At 48.2% G+C, this 24,341-nt stretch overlaps 1 protein-coding gene across 1 annotated transcript in view; it reads right to left on the reverse strand.

Annotated features, from left to right (window-relative positions):
• Positions 1-1,493: 1,493 nt before the first annotated feature.
• The window catches only part of FLNC (filamin C), a 43,000-nt gene continuing 20,152 nt past the window's right edge, over positions 1,494-24,341 (reverse strand). The window contains 32 exon segments of the mRNA XM_021002396.2: positions 1,494-2,375; positions 2,377-2,515; positions 2,674-2,883; positions 4,345-4,563; positions 4,713-4,889; positions 5,133-5,265; positions 6,969-7,084; positions 7,929-8,066; positions 8,294-8,563; positions 9,500-9,742; positions 9,884-10,006; positions 10,180-10,332; positions 11,036-11,239; positions 11,450-11,611; positions 14,118-14,291; positions 14,403-14,531; positions 15,027-15,167; positions 15,591-15,690; positions 16,123-16,221; positions 16,954-17,201; positions 17,610-17,633; positions 17,859-18,048; positions 18,184-18,340; positions 18,738-18,861; positions 18,983-19,150; positions 20,095-20,255; positions 20,776-20,938; positions 21,147-21,320; positions 22,025-22,431; positions 22,433-22,620; positions 24,042-24,231; positions 24,233-24,302. Of these exon segments, the coding sequence (XP_020858055.1) occupies positions 2,330-2,375; positions 2,377-2,515; positions 2,674-2,883; positions 4,345-4,563; positions 4,713-4,889; positions 5,133-5,265; positions 6,969-7,084; positions 7,929-8,066; positions 8,294-8,563; positions 9,500-9,742; positions 9,884-10,006; positions 10,180-10,332; positions 11,036-11,239; positions 11,450-11,611; positions 14,118-14,291; positions 14,403-14,531; positions 15,027-15,167; positions 15,591-15,690; positions 16,123-16,221; positions 16,954-17,201; positions 17,610-17,633; positions 17,859-18,048; positions 18,184-18,340; positions 18,738-18,861; positions 18,983-19,150; positions 20,095-20,255; positions 20,776-20,938; positions 21,147-21,320; positions 22,025-22,431; positions 22,433-22,620; positions 24,042-24,231; positions 24,233-24,302 (5,240 nt within the window). The 3' untranslated portion in view covers positions 1,494-2,329.

Below are 24,341 nucleotides of genomic sequence, written 5' to 3' on the forward strand. Positions count from 1 at the left end.
CAAAGGACCCATGATGAAAAATACTGTCCTCTCCAGAGAGAGAATGATACTCTGAATGCAGATTGAAGTATACTTTTAAACTTTCTTTATTTTTCTCCCCCCTTTTGGCTATATTTTCTTTTGCAATGTAGTTAATATAGGAATATGTTTTGCATGACTTCACATGCATAATTGATTTCAAAATGCTTGCTTTCTCAAGGTGGAAAGAGGGGCTGGAGGGAGGGATATAATTTGCAATTCAAAATTTGAAAAAAATTAATATTAAAAATAAAAAAATAACATGTTTGCTAGTTTCCTTTGAACATTCTTCAATTTACTGATATCCTTCCTAAAATTTGATGCTCTGGCAAAGGCAGTGCTCACAGGAACTAATATTTTCCTAATCCTGGACATCATGCAGCTCTTCATGAAGCCTAAATTCACAGTATCTTTTTGGGTTTGTGTATCACATCGTTGACTCATTAAACCCCCCAGATCTTTCCAGCAAGCTGCTACCTAGCTTACATCTCTCTCACCTTGTACTTGTGAAAATGATTTTTTTAGACCCAAGTGTAAGAGGTCCCATGTATTTCTATTAAATTTCATTTTATTAAACTTGGCCCAACATCGTAGCCTGAAAATACTCTCTTGGATATTGATTGCCATTCAGCATGTTAGCTGTCCCTCCCAATTTTGCATCACCTGCAAAGTTGACAAGCATATCATCTAAGTGTTCATTGCCATTGATAAAAATGTCTTAACTGCCCACGAACAAAGCTATAGTTTACCTAGATTTTAGCAAAGCATTTGATAAAAGTACTCCAACCAGTCTCGTGACAAATATGGAGAGATGTGGATTAGAGAATAATAGTTAGAGACATTCAGAACAGGCTGGACTCATGGTTCAGCGTCAACCTGGTAGGCATTGTCCAAGGGAGCACCCCCAGGGATCTGTGCTTGGCCCTGTGCTTTTTAACATTTTTATCACTGACTTGATTTAAGGGATAGATAGCACACTGTTCAGATCTGCAGATAACAGAAGACTGGGAGCTAACTCACTGGATCACAGTCAGAATCCAGAAATCTTGACACTAGAATGGAAGCTTTGGAGGGCAGGGGCTGTTTTCATTTTGTCATTATGTTCTCAGTGCCTTGGACATAGGAAGTGATACATGTGTATATATGTTTGTGTGTGTGTCTGTGTGTTTATATATGTATATATATTATATATGTGCACACATATATACACACATGCATGTATCTGTATATCTATAGATCTATATCTATATAGAGTTGTTTTGTTGTTGTTGAATTAAAAAGAGGGGTGTCTGCTGAGTAGAGGGGAATGGGACAGGATGGGACAGAGAAGGAAAAGACATTTCTTTATAAAATTCATGAACCCTTTGATTGGGCGTGTGGGCCCAGGAAGAAAAGAATGGAAGCCACACACCATGGCTCAGTAGGTAAAAGAGGGCAGAGAGACGAAAGACCCAATGGAAGGAAAAGTCAGAGCCTCTGCGACAGGCCATACTTTATTTGGGCATGTTTGATGATTTTTTTTTTTACCCAAGTAGCTCCATGCTGGGCTGCGCGAAGTGTACAAAAGGCCCCTGTTGGGGCAGAGCTGTGCAACAATTAAAAATAACAACAAGAAAAAAACAGGCCCCCAAAAAGCTGGGCTGGGCGAAGTGTACAAAACCCTCTGAGTCCAGGGCCAGCCAGGGTGCTGTTACTGCTCCATCTTTATTGTTTTCTCCAAATGGTTTTTCTCTTCTTTAGCTTCTTAGAGTCCTTAGCACCACAGACTACTGGCTGTCAGAGGGGCAAGGCACGGTCTTCGGCGGGGTGGGGGGAAGAGTCCTAGAAAAGTTTGGGGAGGGGTGGCAGGGGGAGCTGTCCCAGGGTCTTAGTTATCAGTGCACTTTGGGGCAATCACACACACAGTCACACACATGCACCCCCAAAATTCCCCCAGCTCAGTCAATCTATGTCCCTCTCCACTAGCCCTCTGGCCCTGATAAGGAATGAGGAGAAGGGGTCTCCTCTCGTCCTACCAGAATCACATTCTAGGGGATAGACACTGTCTTCAATCAGTAGACAAAGTTCCCCTACTCGCCCAGAGGGGTCAGTGGGAGAATCTGTTCATTCAGCTCCCTCAGTCCAAGTACAGGCCTTTTCCCCAAATCAGGTATTCCATGTGTATGGGTGTGTCTATGCATCTGCACATGTCTGTATTGGAAATCTGTGTGCGTGTGTGTGTGTGTGTGTGTGTGTGTGTGTGTGTGTTGTGTGTGTGTGTATGTGTTTTTAGCCAGGGAGGTTGTGGGGCTGGGGGAGGCAGTTTGGGGGCTCAGGGCACATTGACCTTGAAGGGACTGCCTGGGACACTTTCATCCCCACTTGACAATGAGGATGTAGTCCCCCTTTTCCTTGACGGTGTAGGTGACGTTGTACACTCGGTTTCCCATGTGCTTCACATATACTTCCTCACAGGGAGTCTTGGGCCCATGTACACCCACCATCATCATGTTGGTGCCTAGACAATAGGAGAAAAGGAAGGAACTCATGCCCAGAACACTGATTCTCCATCTCTTATGCAACTCTGTAACCCCCCAAACCCTCTAACCCCCTTCTCTATTGCTCCTGTTCTCCCAGTATCTCACACAGTGCCCAGGCCTTCCTTTCCAGCCCTACCTGCTTTGCTACAGTCCACTGTGAAGGAGTTCTTCTGGCCTATGAAGGCCTTGGTCAGCCCGGGGCCTCTGGTCACCACCTTGCTGGCATCTGAGGAGAACTTGGGGATGGAGCTGTAGCTGGAGCCACGGCTGGAGGACGACTTGGTCACTGTCTCCACCAGCACCGTGGAGGTCTCATGAAGGCTGTGGCCTCCTGACAGCCGGGGCCCTGGGGATGAGATTGGGAAAAGGACCATGAGTAGGGATGGACTCTGAGCCCTTAGGAGAAGAGAGGACAGATGGGCAGAAGAGCTTTCTCCCCTGGAGAGAGCCAATGGGCTGTGCTCCCAGTGAAACCTGCCTGGGGTAGACTTGCCTTGCCTTTGAAATTTCCCAGAGACAGGCATGAGCCACAGAGCATTCATAGGATTTGGAGTTGAAAAGGACCTTAGTGCTTATCTGATCCAATCTCCTCCTTTAAATGTCTGAATTTTTTTTTAATGTAACTCTTAACTTCTCTAAGAATGTTTTATTGATACTTTACAAAAAAGTTACTGTCACTTTCCAGTGATTCTCACCTGCTCTTCCCCACCCTCCCAACAGAACTCTCTCTTAAAATGAACAAATTGGCCATGTCTGCAGCTGTGGTCCACTACCTATTTCCAAAAGGGCAGGAGGCATTCTTTATGCTCAAGTTTTCTGAAGCCCCAGTAGGTCTAATTCCCTCATTTTACTAGTAAAGAAATGTATAGGAGAAAATATTCCATTCCCCTCCCAAGCAATGGCCTACCACTGACCCACTTTCTTATGGTAAGTACTTAAGGTTGTGGCTCTAGAAATGGAGATGCTTTTGCATCATGCCATCCACACCATCTGGCTCAAGAATAACAGCAACTCCAATTTCTGTAGTTTGGGACTCTTGACTGCCGCTAAATCTGATCTTATTTTACATATATTTGCATATTGTGTTCCTAAGCTTCTAACAGAGCTATGTAAATGAGACCTAGTTCATGGCTTCCTGAATACCCAAGGCAGTACTACCTTACAGAAAAACTCTTGCTTTATAAAAAGATGCACCCAAATGGTCCCAGAAACCAGCAGCCCTGTTTGTTGGACTTAATGGTTTGCTTATGCATGTCAACACTTTGGAAGAAAAGGTGGGAAAGGAAAACTGCCAGGCAAGCTGAGGCACTACCAAGTGAAGGCCAATGGGTGGGAAGAAAAGGGTCAGTGAAAAGAGCCTGGGATTGGGAATCCAAGGAGCAGGCCTTGAATCCAGCCTCTGCCACCTTGTACCAGTGTGACCCTCAGCAAATCACCTCACCTCTGCTGGACTCTGGTCCTTTGTCTATGAAATGAGATGACCTCAGAGATCCCCGTGCAGCTCTAAATCCATGACCCTATCATCCCATGATTCGCTAAAGTATCTCAGAAGACAGTGGCAAAGGCAAACAAGTAACACCAATGGTTTACATTCAGGAATGTGTTTGCTCTATAAAGTGAGGCACACTTGTAATCTGAAAGTTTGCCCATTAAATGCAGACAAATACATCTGCCAAATTGGTTTGATTTTATCAGCTTGGGGGGGAAATAATATAAATCCAGAGGACCAACAGCACCACCCCTGCCTCCCTAGAACCATCCGAGACCAGCAGGATGAGTAGGGTCCCAGGCTGAAAAAATCTCTCACCTGTAACCTTAGCCTTGAAGGGGCTGCCCACAATGTGCTGGGGGCCACCATATTTGATGGCGATGAGGTAGTTGCCTGGGGCCATAGGGGTGTAGGTGACCACATGGCCCTCTGGGCATTCCCGACAGTCCAGCTGCACTTTGGAGGGGCCATCAATGGTGACAGACAAGGCCCCTGAGCCCGCATTCAAGGTGTTCACAATAAACTCAGAGGACACACCTATAGAAGGAAAGAGTGGACATGTAGAACCATCTGTGATCATGGGAAGGAGTGCTCAGCTCTCCTGGAATTCTGTATCATTTTCTAGCTCCCCCTCTTCTGTTAAAGTGCTTAGCTGACTAGCTGCCAGCCCCAAGTCCAGTGCTTACCAGTAGTTCCTCCCTCAAGCCCAGGACCATAGGCGGAGACCAGTCCTGGGTCTCCAGCTTGGCTTTGCTCTCCAACTCGAATCTTGAAGGGGCTCCCAGGGATATGAGAACCATTGAACTTGACATCGATAGAATGGACACCATTCTCATGAGGGATGAAGCGGATGGTGTGCTTGTCTGTAGAGAAGAAGGGATCAACAGATGAGTCCTCCCTGATTCCTACCTGCCCAGAGGAGGTGGTTAGATACTCCTAGGGTTGTGGAGCCTAGATGTTTTCATTTTGAGACATGAAAGGAAGTCCCCAGAGTTTGAATCTCAAGAACAGCCTGTAGTAAGCAGATCAATTCTGAATTTGGATGGACAGGGTCTGGGGACCTAGGGCATGAGATAGTGAGATCGGGTGAAGAACAATGTCTTTACCGCTGTCTAGCTCAGAGACGTAGCACTCCTCTACGGCCCCTGAGGGGGTGTGGACCCTGGCATCAATCACACCACGGGCGCCATTCAGCTGTACTGCAAAGGAAGCTGGTTGGTTCACCTTCAGTCCAGTCTCCTGCAATGAAGTCAGACAAAAATATAAGCCAATAAGAAAAATAAGCCAGACCCCTACATCTCAACATCCACTGGATCCCCTGACACCCAGAATTAGCCAGAGCCTGGGCAAGGTCCCAACCCAAAACAATCCCTAGGATGCTGCCCTCCCTATTTCCCTTGGCTACCCAGGCTCTAGGGCCTTCTCTTTGACACCATTCCTTCAACAATGAGTTCAAAAAGAACCCAGATTCAGTAGGGAGCTACACATCTAGAAGCAGGGGTCTGAGTAATTCTCTTTGCAGATGTCATTGCTATGCTCTGCATGTTGAGTACTCAAGAAGGGCTTCAGGGGGATGGTGGTGATCATTCCATCATATTGGGTGCCTGCCATCATCTTCAGTGCTACTCCCAGATTTACATAGTAAATTAAGACTAACAGAGCTCTTTACTCACAGCCTGTTGAGGTTAGTAGCACAGGTTTGCTTATCCTAATTTTATAGATGAGGAAACAGGCCCAAAAAAGGTTATATGCCCAAGGTCATGGTGTCAGGAAGTATTAGACCTGGAACGTAGATCTAGGTCCTCTCTATTCAAGTCTAGAACTCTCAATACTATGCCATGGTTTTGGGTTTGTTTTTGTTTTTGTCTTTTTTGCTTGACTATACATTTTTATTACTGTACAAAGGTTTTTTCCCTTTTGGGGGGGGGCAAGGCAATCAGGGGTAAGTGACTTGCCCAGAGTCACACAGCTAGTAAATGTCAAAGGTTGGATTTGAACTCAGGTCCTCCTGATTTTAGGGCCGGGTGCTGTATTCACTGTGCCAGCTAGCTACCCCTTCTGTTTTTTGTTTTTCATTTGGGGAGGGGTTGTGGGAAGGAGAGAAAAAAATGTTTGTTAAATGAGAAAATATGAGAGTTTTTTTAAATGACAAAAACACTCTACCATGTTGCCTTTCTGCCCTCAAGAGCTTATGTTGACAAAGGATATATATATAAAAAGCAGTGGTATGGTAGAAATAGCACTGGACATGAAATTAGAAGACCTGACTTCATTTGTTCAGTTTAGAATAACAGAAAGAAACAAAGAAAAAAAAAAGATGACAACCTCAGTTCATTCCTCTTGCCCTCCCTTGAATATTCTACCACAGTAGCTTAGGAATAGCAAATTAGAGTTGGGGGTGTGGTAAACAGCAGGCCCACTGAGAGCAGCACAAAGTGACAGCTAATAGCCCAGCACTGAAGAAGGGGAAGAAAACTATTTAAAAAAAATAAGCAGCAGCAATCCTCAACAATCACATCAGTCTGGGCCCATTTAGGAGAGAGGCAAATAGCCCAGAAAGACCTGTCAGCATTAGTCATGTATTATAGCAGTCCAAAAAGTGATGTTCACAATGAAGACCCAAGTTTCCATGAAAAGTTAAATTATATTCCAAATGCTTTGTTTTAGAAGGCAGCGAAGTACCATTTTCTGGAAGCTTCTATCAAAAATGGTTAAAAACAATTGAGGCTTTAAATGTCAATACTTGTTTCTGAGCCAGTGGTGAGCACTTAATGAGGGGTCAGGAAATGTTGCCAAAGGTCTGAGCCTTTCCTATGTATCACAGTTCTGTACCACGTGGACAGAAATTTGGGGATGCTAGATGCATCTCTAGGGGCAGCTCCCTTCCTCTTCTAGGGAGCCCCCAGTGTACCCCAACCCCACAATCTAGAGAGCATTCATACCTGGAGGCTAGTAACAGTGAGGCGCCGGGCATCATCAGAGAGGGAAGCCACGGGTACCACGAAGGGGCTGTCGGGGATGTGTTCATCATTGAACTTGATGGAGACCTCATAGTCACCTGAAGAAGTAAAGCCTGTCTATACTGGTCCCCAGATGAAGGCCAGCCTATTGCTCCTTCTGCAGCAGACCACTAGGACCATGGAAAAGCCCCAAGGACAATGTATCTAAGGTGAACAAACACAGTTCCCCAGAGAACATAGAGTAGGGCGAGAATCACAAGCCCTCTGAGTCAGAAGGAGCCTCAAAAAATACCCTGGTTCAACCCATATCCCAACAGGCATCCCAAGGAGAGAGGGATCTTGGGGGAAGGGAGGAAGGAAAGGGAGGAGGGCCTAGGGTCATGGAGAGGAACAGAGGCAGTGATGCCCTAGATAAGAGCCATAACTACTACTACCTTGTTAAATTTAATATACGTGTAAACCAAACTGTGCATAACAAAAGTTCATGGTTTCTGATGTAATCCTCTTTCTTGTTTTCCTTTGCATATTGAAATGTTTGTGTTTGATGGTGATTGTTAAATCCATAAGAATAGGGGCCAGACCTGTGATTTCACTGATATAGGGATTCTCAGGTAAGGAAATTCCCTATACCAATGCAGGTTGGCACCTTCTCTGCATCTTACATTCTCAGAGAGTCGCTCAGAGCTCTGGGGAGTTCAGTGAGGTGCCCAGGCTCATACATTCAGCAGGTGCTACAGGCAGGGCTTAAACTTAGGGCTGTTAGGATCTGAGGCCAGCTCTGTGTGCACTATACCGTGCCAGGCCTCTGATGATTCAGAATGTGAAAAAATTGAAGAGTAGTAATTATCCCAAATTGTTCAGCAGGGCTCCAGATGTGGGAGGGACCCAGCTGACCTGAGGTCTTCCCCACAAGACCTCTCTGGCCCTTTCCCAGCTAGCTACCTGGCTCCTGTACGATGTAGGAGACACCACAGGAACCATCCTTGCGGTCCTCAAATGCGATCTCGGCCTTGCTGGGCCCCTCCACAGCAATGGATAGGCCTCCAGCACCTGCCTCCCGGGTCCAGATGCTGAATTCAGCTGAGGTACAGAGAAGGAGAGAGGGGGTTTGACACTAATCACCAAAGTCTAACATCCAAACAAGACAAGACTGCCCCACACCTAACCCAGTGTTGGCCAGCTAACCAGAGATTGATCAATTTTGCTGTCCCAGGCTCGGCACTCACCCAGCTGAAGTGTTTACCATCCCTGACCCTGTGATCTCCCCTAACTAGTTTCTCATCCCTCCCCATCCTGGCTTCTTTTACCTGGCACTCCAGCAACAGCACGCTCAAGTCCTGTGCCCCCAGCTCGCACCTTGTGGGCACCCCCTTCACCAAGGGGCCCCACGGTGAACTGGAAGGGGCTGCCAGGCACATGCTGGCCACGATACTTGACAGTGACGGTGTGAGGCCCCATCTCTTTGGGCACAAAACGCACGCTGTAGGCACTATTCTCTCCCTCCAGGATCTCTGCTTCTTCAGTCTTTCCTGATGGGCTTGTCACCTGGGCTGTCATGTCCTGAGAGCCTGCCTCACCTGAGAGAGAAACAGGGATGTGTGGGAAGATGAGGTAGAGGTTCATCAAATAACAAGTGTTTATTAACCACCTGCTATATATATATATATATATAGCAGGCTGGGGAATAGATACTGGGGATACAGATGCAAAGTATGAAATCATCCCTACTCCCAGTGAGCTCATGCTCTGCAGAGCCCTTTGCTCTGACCCTTGTCCAGACTCTCACAGCTTCACAGCAATGTTGGATCTCAGAGAGAACACCCTGGCCAGCATCTAGTGAACTTCTGGCTCTTTTCTGCTAAGTGCAGGGAAGGAGAGACAAGGGATGGGCACTTGGGAACAAAAGTTTAAGGGCAAGAGAGGTTTGAGCCGAAGACACTGAAACTAACACCAGGGGATCAGAAATGACCAATCTCTAACCCCAAACTACTGACCAGACTCTAATCTTGTCTGCGCCTTGTCCAGCCTAGCCCAAGGGGCTCCAATACACCCCCTCTGACCATCTTCCAGATCCAGGGCCAATTCTGACCATGGGTAACTTCTAGGGCATAGTCACAGGATGATTTACATGAAGCCAGGGCCAGTTGGCTATACCCACTCATATCCCCCCTGCAAAGGGCATCTGGGCAAAAATCTGCCCTGTTTTCTGCATCATACCTAGCATTTATGTATTGTTCCAAGTTTTACCATTGCTTTATATCTGTTACCTCCTTCAGTCCTTACATAACTCTGGAAGGTAAGCACTATCATCTCCATTTTGCAGATGAAGAAACGGCAGTCTGAGAAAGGTTAAATGACTTGCCCAGAGTCACACAGCTAGTAAGTACCTGAGGCAAGATTTGAACTCAGGATTTCAGCAGTCTTTTCTCCACTACACTAACTGACTGCCTATATTGTCAGGTCTTTGCCTGGTACAAGATGGGAGGTGTCTCCTTGTGCCCGTCTCCACTTACCTTCCTGCTGTCTGCTAATACTGCCAAAAGAACCAAGGCGTTCACGACCCAGGAAATCTCCAAAGACGGCAGGGAAGGGGTCTCCCCCGACTTGAGTGGACTCCTCCACCCTGACCTCTCGCTTGGTTTCCCCACCACGTGTTTTGCTGATCTCTGTCCTCTCTGTGCGTGTATATGTATGACTACTCCTTGTGAACGTTCTGGTCAGGCGCTCCTGGGCAGAAACCATCTGGAACCAGTTTCCTGGAAGAGGAAAGGGTGGTGGATGAGCAGGGAGTGGAAACCAGAGAGGAAGAGAAGGAATGAAGGAGAGGAAGGAGGGAAATCCAGCGTTGGACCCTGCTGCCGACCCCCACGTCTCCCACCCCGGCTCTGGACCCTTACCTGGGATCTTGAGGTTGAGGTCACAGGTGCTCCCTACAGAGGCGATGGAAGCTGCCTGCCGGCGGCGGGTAATACTCTCCTTCATCCGCCCCTCTCCAGTCACCTTCACAGTGAACGGGCTCCCTAAAGAAATAGGAGGGAGTCCTCAGGCCTCTTCTGAGCCCTTCCCCTCCTGCTCCTTCGAGTGCCCACCGCCAGCTTCTCCCAGGCTCCTAGAAGCACCCCTCCCTACACACACACACACACACACACACACACACACACACACTGTGGCAGCCCCCAGCCTCTCAGCTCACCAGGCACATGCTTGTCAGCAAACTTGATGTTAATGGTGTAGTTGCCGGGCTCTGTGGGGCAGTAGGTCACTTTGCATGTCCCGTCCTCCATGTCCTCACAGTTGATGTCCACCTTGCTGGGACCCTCAATGCTCAGCCCCAGACCACCATATCCTGTGGGAATGTGAGTGACACGATGGCCTCAGTGCCTGGCCCACCACTCTTGTCTTCCTCAGGGGCTTCAACTCTAGGCCTGGAGGGGGAGGCCAAGTCTTGGCACACAGTTATGCCCTCAAAGTACTTTCTGGTTAACTGACTGACTGACTAGTGATTACTGGGTCTGGAAAGGGGTTAAGGACAACCTTAAACCTTTCCTCTAAATAGGCCTACTGACAAAGGGAGCTGTTCTCTCTCTTCACTTCCTAAGAATGGACTGTACAAAAACTAGAAAGAACACCTTCCCATCCCAAGCCTAAGACACATGCACAGAGCAAATTAAGCTCTCCCTCAAAGGACCCAAGAAGGTAAATCCTAACCCTCCTTGGGGCAGAAGTTGTGTGTGGCCAGATAATGACACCTTCACACATTTCTGTAGGGTTTTTTTAAGGCTTATTAAGCACTTTGCTCATATCAGTTCTATAAGGTAGTACAAATATTGTTATCCCCATTTTTCAGATGAGAAAACGGACTCAGAGAGGTTATGTTACCTGCCAGAGGCTACCTATGTAATAAGTGACATATGTTGATAAGGGGCTCAAGTACTGAGAAGGGTTCAGACTAGGACTCAGCTGGGGACATGGAAGGTCACTTAGAAGAGTGTGATGCCCTGAGGCTAAGAGGCCCTGGAGAAGAGAGACTGGTACCAAGCAATACATACCTGCATTCCTTGTATCCACAATGAATTCTGCCACCTGGAAGGTGTGGCCTTCTGACAGACCTTTGCCCCAGACTCGAACCTTGCTAGCATCACCAATCTCTGAAGGCCCCACAAGAATCTTGAAGGGGCTGTTAGTGACATGCTTCCCACTCTTTCGAACGCTCACTACATGCTCACCCACCTCTTTGGGCGTGAATGAGATACCTAGTGGGCACAGAGGCATGGGCATAAGGGACCATACCCCTTGGCATCGCTGAGAATACCATCCCACCCACTCCAGGTCCCAGACATGGAAGGACAGTGAGCCCGGGTATGCATTCCCAACCCCAGGAAGAGTAGGGTGAAGGTTCCTAGGCTCCCTTCTAGGAGCCATTGCTGGAGAGTCAAATCATGCCTACTGCCTTCCTCACTCACCAATGTGTCGGTTAGGGAGCCTCTTGAGAAGGCAGGGCTCCTCATTGCCCGAGGGAGCCCGGATGCTGGCTGTCAGCAGACTCAGGTCACTCTCTGTGATCTTCAGGGACACGTCCGTGGATGTGCCCACATTCAACTGTGAAGTCCGCATTGAGTCATCACCTGGGCACGGGGGGTAAGAACTGAGATCCTGGCCATGTCTCCCTTCCTCCCTTCCAATCCCAGATCAATCAGTTCTCAGAATCCACTTGCTTTGAGAAGCCTTCCCTAATTAACTCTCATCTGATCTTGACCACTTTTTCACACTTTGCATCTTATTCAATTCATTTCAACTTATATCAAACACATATTAAACAACTACTGTGTACAAGGTACTTATGACCCCAGGTTGTGCTATGACACAAAAGGAGCAAAATCCCCACACTGGGTCAAGTTCACTCAAAGTGAACATATAACACAGCCAAGTGTTCTGCCTCTGAAGAGGGGATTAATGAGTGTATTGGTGGTAAAGCCCATTTTCCATGACCTCCATCTCCAGATATTAGGGATATACTCCTGAATGTAACAGAATGCAAGCTGCCTGAGGACAGGGCCTAGTACATTTTGTCTTTGTATCCCAAATACCCAGCATGTAGAAAGACACATAGTATGGGGCACATAGTAGGGACTCAATAGATGCTTGTAGATTAATCAGTTTCTACCTCCTCCTAACTGGGGAGTTCTCATTCATAAATTTTTCACATGGACATGAGTAAGACTCTAACATAGTAACAATGGTGACTTGTGCACCAGAAATAGCATAAAAGAGCTAATCAGAGTACTGTAAGCCTGGAAAAGAAGGTAGGCCAGACATGTAGTGATCCTGAGGGATAACAGATAATTAGCCTGACTGCATTATAGGTGTTAACATAATACAGGGGGTCCTTTAAGCTTTCATTGTGTAAAACTGCACTGGGACTCCCTGAATTAAGAGGCCTAGAGGAAGGCTACCAGCATGCTGAGTGGCCACCCTTCAGGGGTTTATGAGAACATATGGACCAGAGTAATACAGGAGAAGAGAGGGAGGAAAAGAGAGGAAGGAAAGAGGAAAAGCAGATATAGATAGGTGGGATCTTCAAACCTGGAGGTTATATCCATGTTGTTGAGGTCAATGACCCATTGTAATATTCACTTCCTACTCCCTTATTGAAGCTGTTTTGTTCAAGGTACCATGCTTTAAGAAAAGCACTGACAAACTAGGGAACATGTCCAGGAAAGTGACCTAGCTGGTGAGGGCCCCTAGCAACCATATATCGTTAATGGTTGAACTCTGTATATTTAACCCAGAGAAGAGAAGGTTTAAGGAGAGCCATGATGGCTCTCTGCAATTGTCTAAAAGGCCATTGTGTAGAATTGGTAGTAGACTTTTCTTTGTAATTCCAAAAGACCAAGGGCCAGAATGGGTGAAAAGTTTGGGGCTCAATATAAAAGAATTTTTCATTGATTTAGCCATATGACAATGGAATGGGCTACTTTGTACGGTAGTGAGCTCCCTATCAGTGGAAGTGTCCAAGGTAAAGATGAATTACTTGATGGGAATATTGTAGAGGCATTTCTTAGAGTGGGTGGGAAGTTGGATGAGATAACTTCTACAATCCCTTCCAACTCAGTCTGTCTTTGCAGTTTATACATTGTTCATTACTTCCATAAAGCTACATCAGATGAAACAATGCTATAAAATCCAGTTAGTCCCACAGGAACAATGTTCTAAAATGTTAACAGCCTGGCTCTCAGACTGGTATTAATTATTCAAATGGTTGATTAATATTACAGTCAGGTTTTGTTATGGAAAGGTTTCATTATGCTGTAGTAGTAAAATATAATGTCATATCATGAATATAATATAGTTATTATGAAATTTTGTTAGTTGGGTGATATGTGGAATATGCATCACTCTAATTTCAATTCACCACCTGGAGAAGTAGTGTGGAAGAAGGAGTTCTTGTCCTAGTCTGAGGAGACCTGAGTTCTAATCTTGCCTCAGGAGCAAAAGTGTGTGAGAAAAGGAATGTGAAATAAGGCTGGGAAGGTAAATTGTAGCAGAACACACTGGGCCTTGAATACTGAGCTAAGGAGTTTGTGTTTTATCCTATTGGCAAAAGGGAACCATGAAAGGTTCTTGACTGACCAGGGAAGTGTCATGATCAGATCTACACAGCAGGAAGATTATTTTAGCAGCTGCATGGAGGATGTCTTAGATTAGGGAGAGCCTGGAGGCAAGGAGACTAATTAGGGGACTATTACAATGATCTAGGGAAAAGAGGAAATAAGGGCTTAAAGTAGGGTAGTGGCAGTGAGAGGGAAGAAGAGAGGGGAGACATCAGAACGGAATCTTCTGGAAGCTTTCATTTACCCTAAAACTACTTCCTTAAAACTTCAAGAGGGTGTCCCTTAGGTTCTTCTGTTCTGGGGTTTACTAAACAAGCAGCTTTCCCTCACAGACACGTTGCCTTTATGGTGGTTCCGTATGTGCGAATGCTGTGTCTCCCCAAGAGGGGCCATAAAGACCCCTAAGGTCAATAATCTGACTGTATTCTTCACATGCTCTCCCACATCAAGGACAGGGCTCGGTGTTGGTGCATGGACATTCAGTAAACATTCATCAGGGATACAGAAGAACAAATGGTACCTGTGATTTTGGCAGTGAAGGGACTCCCTGGGATGTGCTTGTCATCAAAACGGACTATGATGTTATAGTCCCCGGGAGCAGTAGGGAGGTAGGATACCGTGCAGGTGCCATCCTTATTGTCCTTACAGGTGATCTCTGCCTTAGATGGGCCTTCCACAGCAAGAGACAGGCCCCCTAGGGGAGTGTTGGAGGAACTGATGTTAGAGATGACCAGGGTCCGGGCTGTTTGCAACTCTCCCTCACACCCCACCCCACCCCCAAATTTCATCTCATCCATGCACTTACCTTCCCCAGCATCCTTGGTGACAATCGTGAAGGTGGCTGGCTTGTTGACCATGCCGTGGCTCAGGCCTGGCCCATAGGCACTCACATGGCGGCTATTGATGGCATCAACATAGAACTGCATGGGACTCCCTGGGGGAGGGAGAAGAGAGCACAGGATTAAGGCATCAGAGAGCTGTAGTTGCTCTAACTCCTTCCATCAGTCCTTCCAACTTCTCAAAATCCGGACACCTATATATTTGTATTTATTTATTTATTGAGGCAGTTGGGGTTAAGTGACTTGCCCAGGGTCACACAGCTAGTAAATGTCTGAGGCCACATTTGAACTCAGATCTTCCTAACTCCAGGGTCAGTGCTCTATCCGCTGTACCACTTAGCTGCTCCCACCTATATATTTAAAGTTGCCTGTAGCCTCCTCTGCTTCTAAGTAACCTAACTCCCACCTCATCTCCCCACTCCAGGACGCCCCCAGTTCCCTTTCCAACAGGCTCCTTGTCCCCAACCCTACGTTCCCTGTGCTAATCAGTTGTAACTGTCTTTAATGGTCCTTCAGCTGCCTTCAATAGTTCCTGGCTCTGCTGACTCTCACCCCACCTAGATCTTAGCACCCCCCTCCAATCAACTTACCAGGAATGTGATTGCCATCATATTTGATCCCCATCTCATGTAGTCCCTTCTCAGTGGGCGCGTACCTCACTGTGATGGTGCCATCCTTATTATCTGTGATATTGGGCCTTGCAGTCTTCCCGGAGGGCATCCGCACTTCCCCTGGTAGGCCACGGTATAGTCAGTATCACAGAGGTGGAGACATCTGCCCCTTTCACCCCACAAATCTACCTGGTCTCACTCCCCCATCCCACTATTTTCTGAGAGGGCAAAATCTTTTCCCATTCCCGTGTCTCAGGAGAGTCTAACTCAGCCTCTCTCCACATTGCTCCTACCTAGTAGGGTTGGCTGCTTCCCTGAGAAGGGAAGAGAACATGACCATTTTGTTCTACCAGGCCAGGAGACCTGCTTAAGCTCAGGAAGTAATTATGGTATAAATAGAAGAAAGCAGCCAGTACCCGTGATCCTAAGGCCTGGGTTGTCATTCTGGCTCTGCCACTAACAAGCTATGTTGCCTCTGTACAATATCTAAATAATCTTCCAATCCTGAAATTCTCTGCTAGTATGACCCTAGAAAGATGGTACCTGTGATCTCTCCCTTCTGGACTGTAAATGGGATAACCAAGTTGAAGGGTCTCAACATGGACTCCATGGGCTCTGCTGGGACCACTGGCTCATCTGTGGCCTTGGGGAAAAGGGAAAGAAGAAAGGCATGATTAGTAACAGTCGGTCAAGGAAAGTGGAAATCCCACTCCATACCCCGAAAGAAAGTCAGAAGGAAAAAAGAAAGAAAGAAAAGTAAAGTTAATGGCAGGAGGTGGCTCAGCAGAAGAGAATGCAGGAGCTGCAAGAAATGAGGTGGAGGAAAAAAAGGATGAGACACTGTGCTTGCCAGGCTCAGAGACAGGCTTCCCATTCCCTGATATGAGATTCCCAGGACAATGCACCCTCCCTGAGCTGGGCACATCATTCGCATATCCTATGCATACCCTGTCTTTTTTGGGGGGGACCCTAACTCTGAAGGAAGGCATTTTAACCTAACATAACCCTGAAGGCTGAGAATAAGAAAGAAAGGGGAGGAAAAGGAAGACAGAGACCCCTCTGCTAAAGCAGGTACCCAGTGGGTGGGGTAGCTACTGGGCTGGTGTGTAGGGAAGGGCTGGCGCAGCTGTAGGGTGTCACATGGCTCCTCCACGTGGGGAATGGGGTCACATGCCTAAGGAAGCAAGACACGGAATAACATGGAGTTATGGAGGATCACTATAGGCTGACCGCACAGTGCTTAATTCATCTTAATAAATGGTCCAACACAGGCCAATATGCATTATCTTGGTAGAATGACAGATGACACAGGTCAACATGGTCTCCAAAGCTGACGTGAGAACAGGCTAACACGAGTGGCTGGGCCTTTGGAGTACTGATGAGCTCAAGTGCCCTCCCCCAAAGGACTAGGGATTCAGACCATGAGTCACCACTGTCCTGCCCCCCACCTCAGGGGGTGAACAGCCAGAGAAGGTAGGGGCAGGGTGGACACAAGTCCATTGGCTGAAAGCTTCCAACTTCATAGGAATGGCTAAATTCTCAAAGAGGATGGAGGGGAATGACTGCTACTTATGCCTACATGAAAGTATACTTTAGAACTGGTACCCAGGAACAGGAATGGTGCTGAAATCAGAAGTGTTCTGTGTGAATGTCACAAAAGTCTACTAAGTGTATGAGACTGTATCTGACCTGAATGAGCCCCCCCCCCCATCTGAAGTATAGGAAAGTACTTTAGAAAGGAGTTTCACCATACAACATCATATATATATGATATATATAATACAATATATTATATAATTGCATTATATGTTATATATAATGCCTCAGTCTGCCTCTAACAGGGCCTAATTCACATATCCAATCTGTGGTCTCCCTCCCCTCTGCCCCTCTGCCCTCAGGCACTTACCAATACATGGAAGGGGCTGTTAGGAATGTGCTCTCCTCCAAACCGGATGGTGATGACATACTTGCCCGGCTCAGGGGCAGTGTAGTAGATGTCAAAGGTGCCGTCATGGTTTTCTACAACATCCACATCCAGCTCTGCCCCATCTGGGGTTGATACCGTGCATGTCACCTTGCCCTTTCCTGCTGCCTTGGCATCCACTGTGATGACCGTCTCCTCCCCAATCTGGATGCGGGGACCCAGGCATGCACCTGTGGGGGGGGAGGGTAAGACACGGTCAGGGGCCATGTGGCCTTCCAGTTGGCTTGGCCACATGGGAAGAACAGGGGAGAGCATTTGATGAGGACAAAGAAGGCAACTATGATCAGGCACTTTTCAGGAGAGAGGGAAATGATGAAGAAGAGTGATGGCCATCAGGTGAGACTGTGAGGTGTCCTCACGAGTCATGGCTCAGTCAGAGGACAAAGCACCCAGTCACAGGATCATATGGTTTTCATGTTGGACAGGATCATCGAGATCATTCAATCCAACCCCCTTCATATTGCAACGAGGAAAGGGAGACCCAGAGAAGCACAGACACTTGGGGCTAGATCCCCATCCCCTCTCTTTTATCCCTGTGGCCCGGACCCTCACATAGAGAGAACAGATACAGTACTCACCTAGGCCATGACCGCCGATGGACACTGAAAAGAGACAAGAGTGTGAGACTGGTGCAGACAGAGCATAGAGAGCATTTGGGGGACTGGGGCAGGGACAACAGTGGCAAGGAGAGAAGGAAAGCTCTGACCTCTATTTCCCCCTCAGCTCCATAGCCCTTGCTGTGTCTGGCACTCTGTGTGTTGGGTGTATGAAGGATTATGAGGGACAGCAGCAAACCTGATAGGAAGGGACCAAAGGGGAATGCTCACCAGTGACAAGACACTTGCTAGCATCCCCAGTAGGCAAGGCATGGATTCGGAAGGGGGAGTAGGGGATCTCATCACCCCCATACTTGATGGTGATGGTGTATCGACCGCTCATGTCTGGTAGGTAGGATACGGTATATGTGCCATCCCCGTTGTCTCGGATATTGGCCTTTTTGGGTTTGCCCTCAGGGTCCTGGGGTGGGAGTGGAGGGAAGAGATATCAGTGTCAGGTTCAGAGCTTACACCAACGGTCCCTGCTGCAAACTTGGGACCCCTACCCCCTTAAAACGAGCTATGCCCCTGACCCCGGACAAGGTGGGGCCCTCACCAGAATCTGGACAGTAAGCAGTCCCTCTCCAGCATCTCTGGCATCGATGGTGAACTCCACAGGAAGGCTGGCTGGGATGCCTGCAGCATTGAGCCCAGGGCCACTTGCTCGGACCTTGCTGGCATCATGAGCGGGTAGCACCTTGATCTTGAAGGGGCTTAGAGGTAAAAAGAATGAGGCGTGGACAGTTAGTGCAAAGGAATCGCTCCTCCCACCTACTTCTCTTCCCAAGGCTGGGTCCATACTCTACTCTCACAGGCATGCCATTGCTGGAACTGTGGTGAGTGAGACAGAGATTACTGGGAGCAAGGGGCCGAGAGTTAGTGGGGAGCCAGGGAGGATAGTCATCCCAGGTTCAGCAGGCCTGTTCCCCACCCCACTTAGTTGAGCTGAACAGTATAGAGCAGAGCATGAGCCCCCAAGACCCGAGCATAGGGTGCTTTCTGGGGAACCTGACTTTTTGAGGATTTCCCCTATCCCCACAATCAGAGGAGTAGCAGGTTTTGCCTTTGCCGTGGCTGTCCACCCCCCAGATGACTCTCATTCTGGCTCACCTGCGTGGCACCTCCTGGTCGGCATACTTGACAGCCACAGTGTATGGGCCGTCAGTGGCTGGGGTATAGTTCACAGTGTGGGTACCATCCCCCTTATCTCGCACCTCGACTGGTTCCGCCACTCCTGGGAAGGGAGGAGAGTGCAGAAGAAATCAGACAGGTGGTTTCACAGGCCTCTAAGAAGATTCTGAGCTCATTACCATTCTTCCCTCCGCCATCTACTTTTCCCCCAACTCTCTCCATACCTGTGGGTCCTACCACTGCCACCTGCAGTGGGGCTCGTCCGGCTTGACTGCAATCTACTGTGAAGGTCTGGGGGACTCTGGCTCGGACACCAGCTCCCAGCCCAGGGCCTGAACACTTCACCTTTCCAGGATCCACCACATCCTTCACTGGCACTCGGAATGGGCTCCCTGCAAGAAGAAAAAGGGGTTAACCTCCCAGAGACAGACTAAAAATTCTGAGCTCCTCTCTTCCCCTACCCCTTATCACCACCACTAATATGCTGTAGGTACTAGATCCTGAGAGAGGACAGGGAAGAAAGGATAGTCAGGGGCTTCATCCTCCAGAAGCCCACAGTCCCAGAGCGAAGACAGGACCATAAGACAACGCATCAGGGCATTCTAATACTACCTACTAGCATTTATACAGTGCTTTATGGAGTACAAAGTGCTTGATATAGTATATGTATCTGACTTGATCTTCAAAAAGTAGGTGCTGTCATCTTTATTTTACAGATGAGGAAACTGAGGCAGAAAGAAGTTAACTGACTTGCCCAGGGTCATACAATGAGGAGTGTCTGAGGCAGGATTTGAATTCAGATCTTCCGGACTCAGTCCAGCACCCTTTCCACTATGCAATCTGCCATCTCATGAAACACATCAGTATATAAACAAGTACCAACTAACTTAGATGGTGAGAACTACATGGCAAAACCTTGATATTCTGGGCCAGAGAGGCAAGGGGTGAAAGGAGGTGTCTTGTCTGGATTGGTAGAAGCCCATATTGGTAAAACATTTAAAGAAATGTAAATACTGTTGCTTTCAAGACCTAGAGCTATTCTAAACTACATGGTAAGTGGACAGAGTGCTGGACCTGGAGTCATAGAAACCTGAGTTTGACTCTGGCCCCAGAATCCATCTGGCCTCATATATGGACATGTGTGTATGTATGTATATATATGCACACATGTGTATATCTGTATATCTCCCAACCTTCAGCACTGCCTCTAGCTCCATTCTTTGAACTCTATGAGCTATCCATTTCTTCCCCTACCTTTCCACCACTCTTTCCACCACATTGCACCCCCCACACACACCATGCCCTTTCAACCTCTCCCCTGCCTCAGTGACCATGCCTGGGATAGGACGCCCTCCAAAAGTGATGTTGACATCATAGTCTCCAGGGGTGAAGGGGATATACTCCACACTGCAGCTGCCATCTTTGTTGTCTTTACAGGACATCTTTGCTTCTGAGGGCCCCTCAATGGCTAGGCCCAGGCCCCCCGTGCCAGCTCCCCTGCAGAACAGCCTCCATTAGCTCAGCCATGACAAGAGATCAGGGGAGGGAGATGGGGAGGGAGAGCCATGGAAGGGAGGGAAGGAGAGAGACTAAATGGAAGAGGTGAGATATGACTCCTCAGCAACACCTGCTGTATGCTGGTTTGGAATGTTTGGGTTTTCTCCTAGTATTTATTGCATCCAGACAAGGGCTGGGGATGTTATGGGACAGGGATGAGAAATTGTTTTAGAAATTTTCCAGGGAGAAGGACCTAGGAATCCAGAGATATGGCATGCCAACCCTCCCTTTTTCATAGATTCACAGCTCCTGAACTGGAAGACCCTCGAGTCCAGTTCTACCACCCCCCACCCAAATAAGGAAACTGACACAGCGGGAAGTAAAGTGACTTGCCCAAGGTAGCAATCAGAGGTGGGATTTGAAACCAGATGCTCTGACTATCGAACCATTGCTAGACTTGGTAAACCAGGAGGGAAGGGAAGATGTGTGGAGGAGAGTGGAGACAGGGATAAGCACGTACCTGGTCTCTACGGTGAAGCGGTTAGCTTTGTTGACCAGCCCTCCCTCTAGGCCAGGCCCATAGGCCCTGACACGGGATGGGTCACAGCCTTCGGTCACACCAACTCGGAATGGACTCTTGGGAACCGCCACTTCATCATATAACACCTCTACCAAGTGGACGCCTGAGGACGGCAACATAACCAGATGCATCATAAGGTATGCAGAAGTTTGGGGAGAGGAGCTGGAGAAGCTGGTGACACCCTTCCCAGTGAAGGGCCAGGGCATATGGATCCACCCACCCCATGCCCTGCTGCAGTGTGACTTCTATGTTTAACTCCTCCCCCCGTTTGGTGACTGGGTGCCCGAACCCCAATGTCCCTGCCTCCTTACCCTCTTCATAGGCAGTATACTGCACTCGGTAGGTGCCATCCCCATTGTCTGTCACGTAGGTGTCGGTCTTAGCTCCTGATGGGTTGAGCACCCGTGCTGTCACATGGTTCCCACCTGTAGCAGTCAAGGATCGAGCATCCACGGTGAACTCTGTGGTCACCTCTCGGAGAACACCTGGGAGCCAGGACAGAAGAGCAGGATGAGAAGGTCAGCCTTCATAGGACCCTACTGCTCTACCTCAACAGTTTCTCAAAGATAAGCCTGGGCCCTTTCTTTTCCCGCTGTCAGACTAGAGCCCCATCTAGATGTCTTCTCCCTTACTTCCACATTTTCACTGTTATCCCCATAACATGCCCCTCATTTATCTTTCTGAATCAAGCCCTGGATGTCCCCCACTTGTACCCTAGTGTAAGCCTTTCCTTGCAGCCTCTGGCCCTTCAGACCTCAGTGGCAGGCAAGCCCCACTCTCCTCTGGTCACCTTTCACACTTTGATACTCCCCACCCTGGGCTGCTTCTTCCTCCACCCTGATACCTCAGCTACTGTTTTCTCCCTGGCATCTCCACTGGGGCAACCTAATACCCCCAGAACTTTCTGATTGACTATCTTTTCCTTTATTCAGGCCAATCAACAATTCCCTTCCTTTTCTCACTCCTCCAATTCCCCTCATCCATCTCCATCATTTCCTGGTCCTTCAGCTCCTCCATACCACTCCCCCCTCTTCTGATCAATCTCCTTCAGCTCCTTCCTTTCCCTTTTCTAACTTCCCTAACCTCTTTTTCCCCCATTTACCTTCCACATCTACCTTCCTAGTCTCTTTTTCCAGCCTGATAATGCAACTCCTCCCACCTGCTCCCAGTTCCCCATCTTTCCACTCACCATGGGGCTCCACACCAGGCCCAGAGACCTTGATGCCACTAGTATCAACCGCAGGCTGGACGTGGACCCGGGAAGGGAATTTGGGGACAGGGTGTCCTCCATATTTGATGGTGATGGTGTAGATGCCAGGGAAAGCAGGGCTGTAGGTGATGTGGTAGGTGCCATCAGCATTGTTGTGGATCAGCACCTCGGCCTTTACTCCAGCATCAGACAGGATCTCGATGGTCAGCTCGGCCTCTCCTGCTTCTGAGCAGTCCACGGTGAAGGTGGCCGCTTCACCAGCCTTACCTCGCTCCAGCCCAGGCCCACTAGCCCGAACCTTGCTAGGGTCAAAGACTGGTCGGATGTCTGCCTTGAAGGGTGAGCCCGGAATGTGGGCCTCAGCAAAGAGGATGTTGATGGTATACTCCTGGCTCTGTGGGCAGGTAGCTTACCGCACATGAGCCATCTCCATTATCCTGGCATTCAATCTTGGCCTCGCAGGGACCTTCTACTGTCAGCCCCAGGCCCCCTGTTCCTGCACCCTTGGTGTCGATGGAAAATGGTGCTGGGGTACCCACCAAGCCACCCTTGAGTCCAGGACCATAGGCACACACCTGGGGAAAAAGAAGGGATAGAAGACACCATAGGGATGACAGCCTCTTCTTGGATCCAGTTTGCTCACTCTAGACCCTCAAACATCTGCCACGTCCCCAGGGTCATCCTGTCTTTCAGAGGTCCTGGCTAGAGAGGGCCCTTGGAGAAGGAGATAAGCCCCACTCATGCTGAGTGGGAATACTACTCCTTCTGTCCTATTATTTAAATCCTACCCAGCCTACCTTAAATCCTACCTCCTTCAGGAAGACTTTCCTGACTATTTCAAACCATAATAATCTCTCCCTTCTCTGAACCCCTAAAGCATTAAGTTACGCCAAGCCAAGGCAAAGTAGACAGACAATGTAGTCCTTACAACTGTACTGTTATACATGCTGGTACTTTCTTTATAACTTATATTCTTAGGGCTGGCAGAACTTTGAAACATTTTTTTAGCAGACCAGTAAAACACATGGACTCCTCAGAGTAATATTTTCAAAGAACTGAAAGAAATGGTTGTTTCCATTACAGGTTACCGAAAATAAAAATGTCATTTTTTCCTCATCCAAAGTTCACAAACCTCCTGAAATCTCAGTGAAGACCCTTCATCTTAAGCATTAAAAGGCTGAGTGACCTGTTCAAGGTCACACAGCCAGTGTGTGCCTGGGGTGGGTCTTGAACCCAGATGATCTTTATCTACCATGACATGTTCTCTCTCACTGTTTTACATTATTCCTCGTTTTGTGTGCATAGTCTTGATTTCCCCCCAAGGTCACAAAATCTTGGAAGATTGAGGATGTGTCTTTCTTTCCTCTGTATCCACATTGCATCAAACTCCATGTCTATCCTGGAGCCAATGCCCAATAAGCATTTACCTAGCCTTTCGAGAGCTCTCTAAGGTTTGCAAAGCACTGTACATGTGTTATCCATCTCCTTTGATCCTCGCAACAACACAGGAGGGCGGTGCTATAATTTTCCCCATTTTTACAGATGAGGCAACTGAGGCAGAGAGAGATTAAATGATTTGCCCAAAGTCACATAGCTAGTAAGTGACTGCAGCAGGATTTGAACTCGGGTTCAAATCCTTCCTGACTTAGACTCAAATAGGCAGAGGCTGAGTGACTACTGGCCAAGGACAATGCAAAGAGGATCCTTGGTTTAGCTACTCATTGGACTCAGTGACGATCCTGGGAGATTTGTTTCTTCTCACCAAGGCCCCCTCCCTCTTCTGTGGGTATTCCTCAAGGGCTGAGGGGGACTTTTGGAGTCTATCTCTGAAGCCAGCCTTCCCTGCCCCCATCACACACACACACACACACACACACACTGATCATTTCTTGGGTACATCAGCCTTTCTTGCCTCTGAGACTCATACCCTTCACTTTGTCTCCAGCCCTAATTTTGCCAGTCCCTCTCAGTTCCATCCTGGTGATGCCCAGCTTACCTTGGAGGGGTCAGGGGGCAGGACACCCTCAACAGCAAAGGGGCTGCCAGGCACTGGGTGTCCATCATAGGTGATGTCCACCTTGTAAGGCCCCTCCTCAGGAGGCATGTATCGAACAGCCTGGGCCTCTGCTCCACCTCCTGGTTCCAACTTGCAGGGGATGGGGCGGCGTGAGGGTGAAGTCATCCGTATCTAACTGTCCCTGGCCGCCTGCACCCCGAGTGTTCACTGTGAACACCTGCTCCTGTCCCACAGCTACCTCTGTGCCATGGAAGGTAGAGGAAGAGACAGATGGCAAGG

Source organism: Phascolarctos cinereus, unplaced genomic scaffold (assembly GCF_003287225.1).
Source record: "Phascolarctos cinereus isolate Bilbo 61053 unplaced genomic scaffold, phaCin_HiC Scaffold_1;HRSCAF=81, whole genome shotgun sequence".
In the NCBI taxonomy this organism is placed as follows: domain Eukaryota; kingdom Metazoa; phylum Chordata; class Mammalia; order Diprotodontia; family Phascolarctidae; genus Phascolarctos; species Phascolarctos cinereus.